The sequence below is a fragment of the Equus asinus genome, chromosome 3, assembly GCF_041296235.1.
Source record: "Equus asinus isolate D_3611 breed Donkey chromosome 3, EquAss-T2T_v2, whole genome shotgun sequence".
NCBI classification, from domain to species: domain Eukaryota; kingdom Metazoa; phylum Chordata; class Mammalia; order Perissodactyla; family Equidae; genus Equus; species Equus asinus.
Window position 1 is genome coordinate 54,877,560 of NC_091792.1, and position 12,129 is coordinate 54,889,688.

Genomic DNA, 12,129 nt, shown 5'->3' on the forward strand with positions numbered 1-12,129 from the left:
ATACTGAGGCCAAGTTTATAAACACATTCAACTATCAGTTTACCTATCTTGAAGCATAAATAAATGCAAATACAAAATCATTTCTATATGCTAAACGATGAGTAAGAATTTAAGGTATGTTAGGAAAATATTAAGTGGCCTTTCATCTTTTGACTATAGAGACAATTTCACACATAATTTTATACAGCCTAAAGATACATCATAGCCAAATTTTATCAAATTCATATTTAACTTCTCAGAACTCTGAAGAACTAAAAATATAAAAGTACTCGTATCTGAATAATTTTTCTGAACTAGTATTGCTATAATGCATTTACAAAAATGTCTAAGAATAAGAACATTGCAAGACAGCCAGAAGGGGGAAGCATTTCCACCCTGGAGGAAGCCTTATAGGTACATATGGTAGGTCCAAAGAACAGGCAAAGATAGAAATGAAATACACAAGAAAGAGTTCAACGCAACTTTAGGGAACTCATCATATCCAAAATATAGTCTGTGACCTAACCAAGGCAGAATTTCCTTTATTCTATTTTTCATTGAATTTTAATTATTAAATACCTTGCTACCCTTCTTAAAAACTGAATCTATTGTTCTTATATGTTTCACTCACAATATGAGCACATATGCTGGCTGAGAAAGGCAATACTATATCAGTTGGGGAAAAAAACCCTAACATCATAAATGAAAATTATTCTCCATATTAAAGTTCTATTTAATACTATAGCTTTTACCATTAAATGTGACAAAGAGAAAAATTTATAAAATTGGATATACATGCCAAAGATCAGAATAATTAAGATAGTGATTTTTACGGTTTGTTAGATCAAAGACACTTGAGAATTGAATGAAAGATATGTAGTTTTACTGAAGAAAAATGCATCAACATACATAAATCAAACTTTTAATGAACATTTCAGGGAATTTAATAATACTAACTCCAACTCTGAATGCCATGTTAACCACACCTGAGTTAGAGTAATGGTCAATAAGTAAATATAGACATATGAAGCCTCCTATACTACATGTAGATTACACTAAATTAAGCTTTCTGTTGAAATAATTACTTGGTAAAATAACTTTAATTCATTTTCTGTACATTAAACTGAATTTAAGTACTTACATTACGAAGACTATTTTTCTAGGCAGTTTTGACAGAGCAACAACAGAGATCAAGCCTTTCATTTAGGAGATGAGGAAATAAAGGCCTGCAAACATTAAGCCAGTTCCCCAAACAGGCTAATTAATTGGCAGAGCTGAGACTAAAAATCAGGTATCCTGATTCCCGCCCTCATTTTTTTTCCAGTTTTATTGAGATATAATTGAGACACATCACCATATGAGTTTCAGGTATACAGCATAAAGGTGTGACTTACATACATTATGAATTGATTACCACAGTAAATTTAGTTAACGTCTCATATACAATAAAAAGACTTGGGGGGAAAAAAGAAAAAAAAAAATTCTCTCTGTAATGAGAACTCAGAATTTACTCTCTTGACTTTCACATACATCATACAGCAGTGGTACCTATACTCATCATGCTGTACATTACATCCCTAGTACGTATTTCTTATAAATGGAAGTTTGTGCCTTTTGACCACCTTCCTCCAATTCCTCTTCCCTCCAGGCCCCACCTCTGGTAACCACAAATCTGATCTCTTTTTCTATGCGTTTCCAGCCTCATTTTCTTCCTCACTATACTAGGATGCATTCAGTAAACTGAATACTTCTCTATGCATAGCTGTGAAATATCACGAGCCACAGAATTCCCAATGAATTTATTTATTTGTTACTATTCACCGGGTACCATGCTAAGCACTTTCAATGGGGAAACAGTTAAGGTTCCTTGGTTGAAAGCAATAGAAACTAACTCTGAAGGAAGGGAGAAGAAGAGGGTGGGGAGCCAGAAGAGAGAAAAGATCCTGTAAGTAGGATCACAAAAGGCAAATGAAAGCTCTCTAAAAAACCTGGGTAGTTGTATAGATCTAGGTACCAGAAACTAATTTACAGTTTCATGAGGTTCTTTTACCGGATCAAATAAACTCCAACTTCTTGTGATATTCTGCTTAAGCTTCAAACCTTGAGAGAGAAATCAATTGGTCTACTTCAGATGACCTGTTTATCCCTCTGCTAGAAGAAGCCAGGACACTTTGTTTGACAGTTTTACCAAAAGGGCACACAATAAAATTCCCCCAACACACTTAAAAGTGCATTGACTGGGCGTAATGAAGTCTAGTCCAGCCTTCTGGTAGTAGAGAAGCCTGGCTCCAATTGGTCATCTGAGGAAACAGAACTATGCTACTATGCAGGTGTAGAGCTGCCCAGTAATAAAAGTATTATATAATAAGAATATAGAGCACCTGCTCAGAGCTGAATCATTGTTGGATATAATTTATAAAATGTACTTGTTGAAATACAAAACCTAACGGTGCTTCCAGAGGTGCTCCCCTTTCTCCTCTCCCTTCCCTCCTCCACCACCACCACCAGTGAAACTTCTGCTCCTGTTGCTTAGGGAAAGTTAACTACATGAAAAAAGATCATCAGAGGAGTGGCTTTGAAATAGCGGTCCTTGGCGTAAGTGGAATCATGATTCTCTTTGATGCTCTTGGATCCTTTGATGTCAAATAAACATATTTTGCAGAGATCTCTGGAACTCTGTTAATGTCCAGTGACACTTGACAAAGGGAGCATGATTCTAAATTGAGCTCATGATGTGTCTATTTAAATGGATGAGATTGCATTGCAAGACTAAGGATAAGAACATTCTTAGGTAGCCAAAGATGGGGAGTGTGTCCACTGGAAGCCTTATAGGCCTATATGGCAGGTCCAAAGAATGAGACAAAGATAGAAATGAAATACACAACAAAGAATGAAATTCAATAAAGGAGGAACTCATCATATTCAAAATATAGTCTCTGACCTAACCAAAGAACAGACTTCCATAGATATTTTACTTGAATTGATGCTAAGAAATATGCAGATTGGGCACCATGTTATGATAATTTAGATGAAAAATAAGGTAAAACAGCTCCATTTACACGTATAGGACTGCAATCCAGGGACGTCAATGGAGGTGTCAAGCACCAATGAGAATAAGAAGGTAAAGAAAGAACTGAGACAGTCAACCCAATAGAGAGATTATATACATAGCTACTGAATGATGAAGCATATGTTTATACTGATGCTTGGACAGTGGTTATGATCTTGTCAGATGGGCAGGACAATGAGAAACAAGCTATAAAAAGGCAGCCTGTTTGGGGAACTGCACTTCAGAAAACCATTACACAAGATGTACTTAAGACCACATTTAAAGGTGTTTGTGGGCTATGTTTCAGCCCACTAAGGGCTGATTTTAGGAAAGAAAAATAATGACAAAGCTCATGCTTTGCCTTCTCTGAAATATATTAACTTGAGCTGTTGGAAGTATAACATTCTGAATCACTAAAATAAGTAGTCCCTATCTGACTGGGAGAAAAGGAAACATCTCCCCTTGATAAATGCACTACTACAGTATCCCACATGCCAATCACAACATAAACTAAGACACAGCCATTCATTCTACCTTGGGGAAATACACAAGGTGTATAGACAGGTGGCACAGTGTAGCAGGTGGATTATATAGGCCTGCTGCCAAGATAGGGTCTATGCATGTATATTGACAAGAATGGATACAGTTTAGCTGACCCATCTCTAAGACTACAGGATATCACATAATCAAAGCCAAATAGACTGCTCTTATCAAGTACTTTGATACCCTTGTGTAATTTTGCATAAGAGATCACATTTTTAAAATAAGGCTAATTTGTACTAAGCATAAGTTGATCATATTTAATGGATATATTATGATCCCAATCACCTTCATGAGCTATGTAGACTGCTAGATTGGATTATTAAACACTAAACCAGAAACTAGACGGGGGCAATGGCCCTTAAAGCTTGTAACCGCGGTATTGTAGCTGAACACAAGGATGATAGCTGCGGGCTTACTATGAGGAAAGTTGATTAAAAAGGAACACACACGGAGTTTCATACTGAATCATCTTGCTATAATCTTTGCTCCACTGTGCAAACCAGCACAGGATGAAATGTTCTTGTTTTTTGTTCTGAAGATATAACCCCAAGAGAACAAATAAATTGTTCCCTATTGCTATATATGTATGCCACCAAAGGCAGACTCACACGATTTTCCACATCAGAGTAAGCTTGCAAGGGATTTGGGTAATAGAAGAAATCATTGGCTCTGACTATGGAGAAGAATTATTTCTACTTCTCACAAATTTGGTTGCTACAACACTCTCTTGAGGAACAGCCGGTAAGTTAGCACAGTAATTGATTCTTACTACTGCCCTATTCATGCTATGTCTGAAACAAAGGGAAGGAAAGGGGGAAATAAGGAACACTGGATTCAAAACGTGGTTTAAACAGCATAATAACCTAAAGCCAGTTAAAATTTTGGCCAATGGGTCAGGAGATAATTATTAGACACTCTTGGTTGGATAAGATACATTTTCACAGCTATTGTTTCATATTCAAGCATTGTTCATACTATGTCTGAAGTCAGGAAATAAAAGAGAAATAAGATGAGAGTTCTCTACAGCTAGATTTTTGAAACCAAAGAGAAAAACATAACTAGCAGAGGATGGAAAAATACAGCAGTTATTACCTAAAATTACAATGAATAGAAAACAAAAGGGAATTAGCAAAAAATCCTTAATACTTATTCTGACTTCTGGAGTTCTGTCTCTTTCACTCATTCTCTTATAGATAAATGGTTCTCTTTCATTAAGAATCTGGTAAGAAGAGAATTTCTCTGTATATTACATCAATGGGTGGATTAAGAAGAAACTAAGCATATTAACAGGCACACAAAAGACATTTGATAAAACTCCAAAACACAATTCTCATAAAAACTGTAAAACCTAGTATATTCCTTACTATTTTACCATACCCAACAGAGACATGGCTGGAGTATTTCCACTAAAGACAGGAACAAAATATCTCTATTATTATTTAACACTAGCCTAGAAGTTCTGGCCAATGCAGTAAGAATAAAATGGTAATAACAGGCACAACTTAAAGAAAGCAGGGGAATTTATGGTGCAGTGCGTAAGAACAAAGACTTCAACACTGAGCAGATCCAGGTTCAAATTCCTGTTCTGCACTTACTAGAAATGTGACCTCATCTAATCGTTTTATCCTTTCTATATCTGCTTTGTAAAGTTGTAAAGATTAAACAAAGCAATACATATGCAGTGGTTATAATGTGCCTGACATACAATAAATAATAAATTGTAGGAATTACTGTTATGATGTACAACATGACTACATGCCAATGATATAGTCACATGCTAAAAACCCAGAAAATTAACTGAAAATCAGTAGAATAGATCAACTAAGCATAAAGATAAGCAAAAACCAACAATTTCTCCAAACTTCAGCAATATACTGTTAAGGGAAAAAAACCCCACCTTTTTTAAAAACAGAAATGGAATTATAAACTATCAAGAAATAGCCTTTACAAGAAATATAAACAAGTATGAGCTGAAAATGATCAAAATTGTGTAAGAGATATAAAAGAAACAATGAGTAAATGTAGATATTTAACATGCTCCTGGATAAAGACTATTATACACACATCAGTTCTTCTTAAGTTAATTTATAGGTTTAAGGTAATACCAATCAAAATTCCAACAGGAATTATTTTTTTTTTAAGAAAAAAGAACAAAAATTACCCTACCTTGTATCTGGTAAAGAAAGAGAGCAAACAACTAAGGAAAACAAATGTAAAAAGAAGAGTAAAGGAGAAATGAGGGGAGAACCCTATCAGAAATTAAAATATACTCTAAATCTAAAATTACTAATATGATGAGGTACTGGCAGAACAGACAGAAAGAGTAATGGAGCAGAAAAGAGAGCTTGATGCATTTACGCTACAGATTCATTCTCTAGTATATAGAAGAATTTAATATATCTTAAAGGTAGTATTATAAATCAGTGCAGAAGGAATGTCCAGACATTAAATGATGCTGGGACTTTGATTAGCTACTTGGAAATAATAAAAAATAAAATGAATGAATAAAATAAATTAGGTTCTCACCCCAAATCAAACCCTAAAATAACTTCTGTATAGATCATCCTTAAATATGAAAGAGAGAGAGAGCAATTCGGGCTGTGGGGGAGGGAGAGGGAGAATGCACGAGAAAAAAAAATAGAATTACAAAATTATAATGCTGAAATACTACTCAGTAAGAGATATAAGAACATTAACACGACCAGGATTAAGAATACGAGCTAAATCTTACATGCTCTTCCCAAACTTTCTTTTCTCTCTCATATGCCTCCTTTCTCTTTCGTTCTAATTGCTCTTTTAGTACAGCAGCACGTGCACTTGCTTGGGCCTGAAAATAACAACAAAATTACTTACCAGAAAGAAAGCATAGGGTTTTGTGCTTTTTTTCCCAGGTCTATACAGATAATTACATTTTAGCCAAAATAGAAGTAAAAGTACGTGTGTGTGGCTCCAGAATAAAAATGTAAGCTCACTGTACATCCCTAACACCTAAACCAGCAGGCAGCAGCTGCTCAGTAAGTATCTGTTGAATGAAAATAAATGCAGGTACACTGTAATGGAAATACAAATATAGGATCCCTCGTGTGGACCTGCGCACCGCTTGCCAAGCCATACCATGGTGGGTGTCCCACATATAAAGTGGAGGAAGATGGGCATGGATGTTAGCTCAGGGCCAGTCTTCCTCAGCAAAAAGAGGAGGATTGGTGGCAGATGTTAGCTCAGGGCTAATCTTCCTCAAAAAACAAAAACAAAAACAAAAATTTTAAACTATGATTATTATACATGGATTTCATTTGTCCAAATGAAAAAATTATATTTTTCATCTTTAAGGTTATCATCTTATCTTTTTCTAGGTTACTTGTGTGATAGTTTCATGTATTTATGTCATGGTTTCATTAAACTGCTCACCATAAATCTGTGATATAAAGAGAGAAAAACACTATTTTTCAGAAACCAAAAAGTGAGGGATAAGGGGAATGAAAAATTAAGGCAAGAGAATAAGGTGATTTAACTATGCAAGACTTAAGAATACAATTTTCTATCTTAGATTTCAATTTTATCTAAGAAAACTCGTATCATTTCTAGTCTATACCTTAAGTGCTTCAACTTTTTTACGCCTTGTGTCAGCGTCCTCACTTCCTTCTTGTCCTTCAGAACTATCAGCTTCTTTCTACAAAATAAATAGACAAGCAAACCAGTTAGGATAGAACCTCAAATTCAGTGCAGAGCTCTGTGGAAGATAATATGAATAAACTAACATCTAGAAATGTAAAATGGTAAATTGTTCGATGCTACTAATTTTCTCCCAGAGCTGCAGGTGAACACTCTACAACTATCATCTCTTACAGACAATGGAAAAAAAGATAAGAAGAGAATGATATAAGATGTACCATTTTATGTGTTCATGGGTACTACTTATCTTTTCCTCTCAGAATTCCTCTGGAACAAACAGTCTTATCCAGTTTAAATAAGATTTATTTTATCCCTATGTATAGTTTTCTCATCTTTGACTGCCTTCATCAGATTTTACTTTGTGTTAGTGGCACAGCATTTTTAATCTTAATCTATTACAATGTTATTCAATTACTTTTTAAAAAATTGAATTTTCAACCTGCCTTTTCACCACGAAGTTTGGCTCTAATCTGTTGGCGCTCATTGAAATTCTGCAGTCTTATTTGTCTTAGCCTTGCCAGATAAACCTACAAGGAGAAAAAAACAACATTTTAATTCAAAAGAAAAACTATCAACATTTTTACTGCCAAAATTTTTTTAATTTAAAGAAAAGTGTTAATCTGAATATAAGAAATAAAAGTTTTGAAATCTGGTTAATGGAAATGTATTATTAGCTTTCAAGTGTGTAATTTAGATCAACTTATTTCTGAAAAGAAATACATTATAATTACAAATTTTTAATTTTATCAAAAGAAAAGAAACTGAACTCAGAATACTGGATAATAGTTATGGGGTAAAATTATAACACAGTATGTCAGTCAAAATATATTAACAGGTCCCTACAGACCTACAAAATCCTTGAAAAATTGTTAAGAATTTAAACCATGCAAAAAGGAAGGCAATCAACTCAAAAATGGCTATGTGGCGGAGGTAGCGAACATGCGGGAAGCATACCTCTTCCTCTTTGTTTCTTGGCTTCCCTCCTCTTGAAGAGCTGGACCTGCCTCCATACATAGCTGCCAGGTTTTGCAGGATTCCCTGTTCATCATTTAATGTACTAAGTTTAAAGAATGACTAAAGCTATATCAGCATCTTACCTAGGAATATCCAGGTGCCACTTTATTTCTTTTGGCAAATACTGATCATTTCTAGCTGATAAACTAATAACAAACCCTGGCATTTTCCTGTATCAATTTAACCAATACATTCAGTGAGAACAGAAGGAAGCAATTAAACCCTAAACATAATTATTCAAAACAAAGACCAGCTATGTTTTTATTAGCCATTTTAGTAAAAAGGTTTTAAAAATTGCTTTGGAAGTTAGCTAAACCCCAAATCAAATGTTTCCTTTATAAAGAGGCAATCATTTCCACATGTTTGTTTCCATACTAAACACACACACACACAATATAAAATATCTCAGCTCAAACTCCTTGCACTTGGGCACATACTATTACTATCAGGATGCAAATGGTCACACCCAATCACAAACTGACTCATTTTTTAAGTTTCTCATTAATATGGAATTATTTCTTTGTTAGAAATTATTATTTAAAGAACTTCTAATTCAAAAAAATTATCAGACTGTCAAATTATTAATGTTCTCTGCCTTCAGCACACAACTATGCTTCATATTCCTCCCAATTTAAAAAAGCCTCAGTCCTACTTCCCTGTTGAATGTCTTTTTTTTTTATTTTAAGATTTTACTTTTCCTTTTTCTTTCAAAGCCCTCCGGTACATGGTTGTGTATTTTAGTTGAGGGTCCTTCTACTTGTGGCATGTGTGATGCCTCCTCAGCATGGCTTGATGAGCGGTGCCATGTCCGCGCCCAGGATTCAAACTGGTGAAACTCTGGGCCGCTGAAGCAGAGCACGCGAAGTTAACCACTTGGTCACAGGGCTGGCCCCATCGAATGTCTCTTTATCAGCTTGTTGAAAGCATATTTTTTATATTCATCACCTCCATTTTCTTGTTTCCCATTTATTTTTTAACCCAGTACAATCTGGTTTCTGATCCTACTATGACATTGAAAATTTTCTAAGGTTACCAATAACCTCCTAGCTCATTCAAACGGACCCTTTTGAGCAAATTTTGCAATTAACATTTCCAGTGGAAATCAGTTTGGACTGAATCCACTTAATTTACATAAGTATTTTTTTCTCTCAAAATGTATATATGTTCACTACAGAAAATTTACAAAATAAAGAAAGCATAAATCATTCCTAATTCTACCATCTGAGAAACCTAAAGTTTAAGGCCATCCCCTTCCAAATTTTCTTCTATGCATATGTATGAATACATATGTTTGTTTTTACAAAATTGGAATTTTGCTATATTTATTCTGATTTTTTACTTAATATTAATTAATATCAATATTCTGAGTCTCTTCTCACATTCAATATTCTTAAAAACATTATTTTTAACTGACTATGCACTATTCATCATATTCCTGTAAATAGTGTTCTAGAATTCACACATTTAAAAAAAATCTCTCTCTTTCAATATTTATAACAGCACACTCTCCTGGGTTCTTCCAATCTTCACTATTTTTCACAGGCTTTTCTCTTCCTTGGCTCAAAGCTAACGTCAATATTTTCTAAAGATTCATTCTTTGGCCCTCCTCCCCTTCTCATACCCAGGCTTTAACATATGTTGCCAAATCCCAAATCTAAACCAAGCTCACAGCCCTTTTCTCCTTAACTTCTGTGTATATGCAACAGACATCTGGACGACTCCACTCATGTAGCAAACATACCTCCAACAATCTATAAACCTGACGTCATTTTTTTTATGACATGATCTTATTTCTACGTCAGTTATTGATCACAATCAGCCGCCCAAGTCAGCAAGCTGGGAGTTATCTTTGCCTCTCTTTCTTATCTGCCAAATACAAATGACTGCCAAATTACCAGTTCTACCTCCTAATAACTCTATGATTTATCCCTTTAGTTTCTGCCTCTCTTCTTTAGACTCCTGGACTTCTAAAAGAGTTTTCTAAACTACCGTCTCACCTCTAGTCTCACATTCTCCCAGTCTATTCTCTACAAGGCAGTCAGAGTGACCTTTCTAACATTCTCTTTCACATCAAGCCCCACGTTAATCCTTCAATGGTTCCCATTATCTTCAGAATATAACCCACATTCTGTTGAATGGCAGATAAGGCTGTTTGTGACCTAGTATCTTTAGTCTCATCTCTGCCACTGCTCAGTCGTAAAGCCTACATTCTAGCCATGACAACTACTTGTGGTTTGTGGACTATGCCACGATCTTACTCATCTCCTTAAAATGGCTAACTCTATTCATCTTCCAAAATGCAAATCCAACATTTCACCCCTGGAAAGCCTTTCCCATGCTTCCCCTTGTGAGTTAAGTGTGACCTACCATACCATTTTTTATATATACCTCCTACAGTAGCACTCATCAGAGTATATTCTAATGGTGGAAGGACAATATACTACAACAATTAAAAAGATGGACAATGACAGACCTTGAATTCTGTCAGTTCATATATGTGTCAATGTCACCTAACCACTGCTGACCTTCAGAAAAATTACTTAATTTGCTGTAAGCTGGGTATAATAATACCACCTACTTCATGGGTGTGCCAGAACAAAAAGTATTATTATATGAGCATGCTCTGCCTTTCTCCTCTTCTAGCCTGACAAAAATCTTCTGCTTACTCAGTTTCTTCCCCTCTTCAAGGAGATCTTGCCATTAGCTTAAAAATTACTTGAGCTTTTGGGATATAGTTCAGAGAGTAGGGGAGGTGAGGGAAAACAAGTAACAAGCAGGGTCAAACAAAGATGTGAGGTGAACAATAAAAAGATGTATGGGAATACCTACAGAGTTACAGGAGAGTGGGCAGTGGAGAAGCGAATATTGCTGTAGACTATATCTTCCCTTCACCGTCTTTGAGAAATACAAGTAAATAAATCTGAGTTACTTTGAAGTAATTCTTTTAACTTTATAGTTTGAAATACTACAGATTCACAGAAAGGTGAAAAGTAATGTACAGGGAGGTTCCGTGCAGCCTCTCCCAATTTTATCATCTTGCATAACTATAGTATGCAAAACCAGGAAAATGGGACTGGTACAAACCAGAGAGGTTTCACCTGTTGTACATGCACACATTTGTGTATCTGTATCAATGCAATTTTATCACACATATAGCTTTATGTAACTACCACCATATTCAAGGTACTTAACTGTACCATTACAGTCATAATGACTGGGATACGTGCTGAGAAATATGTTGTTAGGCAATTTCATCACTTTGTGAACATCATAGAGTGTACTTACACAAACCTAGATGGTATAGCCTACTACACACTTAGGCTATATGGTACTAATCTTATGGGATCACTATCGTATATGGGTCCATTGTTGACCAAAAGGTCGTTATGAGGCACACGACTATACTATAACACTTCACAGACACATCCACTACGCCCATCCCTAACATGTGTCAACTACTAATCTGTTCTCCACTCATCTCCATATTTCATGAATTTTATACATATGGAATCATACAGTATGTATCCTTTTGAGATTGACTGACTTACTCATTATTATTTCCTTGCAGACCATCCAAGGTACTGAATACATGCATCAAACGTTCATTCCATTTTAGTGCTGAGCAGTATACCATGGTATGGATATACCATAATTTGTCTATTCATTCACCCACTGAAGGACATTTTGGTAGTTTCAAGTTTTTGGCTATTAAGAATAAAGTTGCTAAGAATATTTACATACAAGTTTCTGAGTGAAACGAAGTTTTCTTTTCACTGTGACATATGCCTAAGAGTGGAATTATCTGCTCTTGGTATGGTAAATCCATTTTTAGTTTTAAAAGAGACTGCCAAACGGCACTGGCTCCGTTGCCG

At 35.3% G+C, this 12,129-nt stretch overlaps 1 protein-coding gene across 12 annotated transcripts in view; it reads right to left on the reverse strand.

Annotated features, from left to right (window-relative positions):
* NEK1 (NIMA related kinase 1) overlaps positions 1-12,129 on the reverse strand; it is a 220,342-nt gene that overhangs the window by 86,804 nt on the left and 121,409 nt on the right. For 8 of the 12 annotated variants that reach the window (XM_070505062.1, XM_070505064.1, XM_070505059.1 and 5 more), the window contains 4 exons: positions 8,198-8,281; positions 7,687-7,770; positions 7,164-7,241; positions 6,303-6,398 (listed from right to left, as the gene is read on the reverse strand). In XM_070505062.1, coding sequence (XP_070361163.1) covers positions 6,303-6,398; positions 7,164-7,241; positions 7,687-7,770; positions 8,198-8,281 — 342 coding nt within the window. The remainder of the gene's footprint in view (positions 1-6,302; positions 6,399-7,163; positions 7,242-7,686; positions 7,771-8,197; positions 8,282-12,129) is intronic. The other 4 variants (XM_070505065.1, XM_070505061.1, XM_014868389.3 and 1 more) reach the window with 1 other exon arrangement.